This window comes from Macadamia integrifolia, chromosome 7 (assembly GCF_013358625.1).
Source record: "Macadamia integrifolia cultivar HAES 741 chromosome 7, SCU_Mint_v3, whole genome shotgun sequence".
In the NCBI taxonomy this organism is placed as follows: domain Eukaryota; kingdom Viridiplantae; phylum Streptophyta; class Magnoliopsida; order Proteales; family Proteaceae; genus Macadamia; species Macadamia integrifolia.
In genome coordinates, this window is record NC_056563.1 from 2669873 (window position 1) to 2672211 (window position 2339).

The window sequence follows — 2339 nt, forward strand, 5'->3', positions numbered from 1 at the left end:
AAAAAAAAAAAATTAATAAATAAACAAAACATGTCTCTTAATTGGAAAACTTTAAGATGTTCTACGATAATGAGTTATTAGAGCATTGTTTCTACTAATAAAATTAACATATATTTTGGGGGGAGGGTTTTCATGCATGGCCGCATAAACGGGAATGGGTTATGAAGTGTCAAATAGGAAGAGGGGAAGGGTTTAGTCATTTCAACCCCTCTTGTGAGAGGGGGAGGGGGGGCAGGACCATGCACGGTGCATGGCCATGTATGGAACATTTTGCCTATATTTTATATACTTGAGTACTTTTTATGTCATATTTAATCTTGATGTTATATAGACTTTAAATTTCATGTCTTCAGAATATATGCGCTAAAAAAAACTCCTACAACCACCAACAGGGAGTTGACCTAAATAAAAAAATAATAATAATAAATAAATAATATATATATATATATATATCAAAAAAACTTACAAAGGAAATCAACAGAAAAGAAAAAGCAAAGTATGCACATAACCTTCCACTAACAACCCAATTAAGGTACAAAAAAAATTTCAGTGTCCATATGAATAGTCAAAAAACAACATGAACTTCCATCACATGCCATACAGTAAGCAAAGAACATGTACCACAGAGAGTGAATTCATTCTGTCAAGGAGGGATTTCAATCTGTCTTTAAAGCTTCGATAACTGCTGAGAAATCCTCGTCACTGAGGCCTTGAGATTTTGCTACCTTGTACAGCTCATTTGCTGCTGCTGCAATTGGAGTTGACTGGGAAACGGATTCTGCCAATCCTAAAGCAAGCCTTAGGTCCTGCCAACATGAATGAAATTCACTTTGAGGATGCACTAAGTTTATATATTTTTGGCAATCTGGAAAGACTATGGACCTTTTGCTGATGCTTCAAAGGAAATGCAGTTGGATACATGGCTTGAACCATTGAAGGACCTTTGGTCAAGAACATTGGGGCACTAATGGCACCCTGTGAGACTACCTGCACCCAAAAAAAAAAAAAAAAAAAAAAATCATTGAAAAGTAAGAGACTTGTTTCAGTCCTACTATAAGGTGATCAAATTGCAAGAAGAAATGCATAGGACACATGAAATACCTCAACTAGTACACCTGGGTCCAGTCCTACTTTCTGACCAAGAAGTAACCCTTCAGAAAAAGAAGCCATCATACTGCACATTTAAAAAAAAGGTTCAGGAAATAGCTGCCAATTATTCAGTATGGCACAAAATTGAAAAAGCCAATCTGTTCAATCTACTGGTTGATTCATAGACTCAAGTTCTGTTCAAACCTTCCCATGATCATGTTAACAACAAGTTTCATTGCAGCTCCATTTCCAACATCCCCAAGGTAAAACCTTGACTACAGAATAAAGACATCAAAAAGCACAAGGAAAGCTTGAGATAATAAGATTGTGGACCAAGGAACGAGAGAGGGATACGATGGAACACAATAATACCTTCCCCATTATGTCTAAGAGTGGAGCTACAGTTTCATATAGAGGTTTATCACCTGAGAGATTGCAACCATCGCTTCAGTTTCTATAACATGGCCTTTGTTTGTGCCATACAAAACAGCTTGGCAAAACAGAAAAATGAGCAGAGAAATGGAGGGAAAAGGGGAATAGAAAAATGTAGATGGCCAAAGTGCAACGTATTGGAGACAGGATAGAATTCACTACCAAGTATTTTTAGTGGCCAAAGTCTAATGTATAGGAGACAGGATAGAATTTAATACCAAGTATTTTTAGTCAGTTGGCATTTTGAGATAAAAATTCATGTTAGAATGGACAATCCTACGGAAAAGAATGAACAACATACAAGAATAAATATTAATTGCACACCAAGAGGTTCTTGGTAGTGATTACCTGCTGTTAGAAATATTAACTGCCCATCTTCTGCAGGCTTTTTTGAGCCTGAAACTGGAGCCTATTAAAAAAAGCACTAAACTGTGGAAACATGTTTATTAGAAATAAACTGGTTGTTATTTAAGCATGTGTTGCTAGTGATGTATCACTTTGCAGTGAGGAAAGATTCAAGATAAAGAATTGAGAAACCACAAATAATTAAACTTCTTACCTCTAAATATAATGCCCCAGTAGCTCTAATATGTCTACTTATCAACTTGGCAGTGACATCATCAACTGTGGAAACATCTACATAACTGCCAATGCCCATCCAAAGAGAATTTTGAGAAAAAGCAACAGCAAACTTTGGAAAAACATAATCCCAGTCTCAATAACTTAATATCCATATTGCCATAGTGTAAATGAATGAGAAAAATCTTTCAGAAGGTGAGATACAGGGCATGATGCATTTTTTTTCTTCTTCTTCTTTT

At 35.8% G+C, this 2339-nt stretch overlaps 1 protein-coding gene across 1 annotated transcript in view; it reads right to left on the bottom strand.

The window, feature by feature from the left end:
• Positions 1-499: 499 nt before the first annotated feature.
• Positions 500-2339, bottom strand: part of LOC122083449 (glyoxylate/succinic semialdehyde reductase 2, chloroplastic) — a 5855-nt gene continuing 4015 nt past the window's right edge. The window contains exons 6-12 of the mRNA XM_042651261.1: positions 2081-2165; positions 1870-1930; positions 1462-1514; positions 1294-1364; positions 1102-1174; positions 883-987; positions 500-806 (exon numbers count right to left, since the gene is read on the bottom strand). Coding sequence (XP_042507195.1) covers positions 657-806; positions 883-987; positions 1102-1174; positions 1294-1364; positions 1462-1514; positions 1870-1930; positions 2081-2165 — 598 coding nt within the window. The 3' untranslated portion in view covers positions 500-656. The remainder of the gene's footprint in view (positions 807-882; positions 988-1101; positions 1175-1293; positions 1365-1461; positions 1515-1869; positions 1931-2080; positions 2166-2339) is intronic.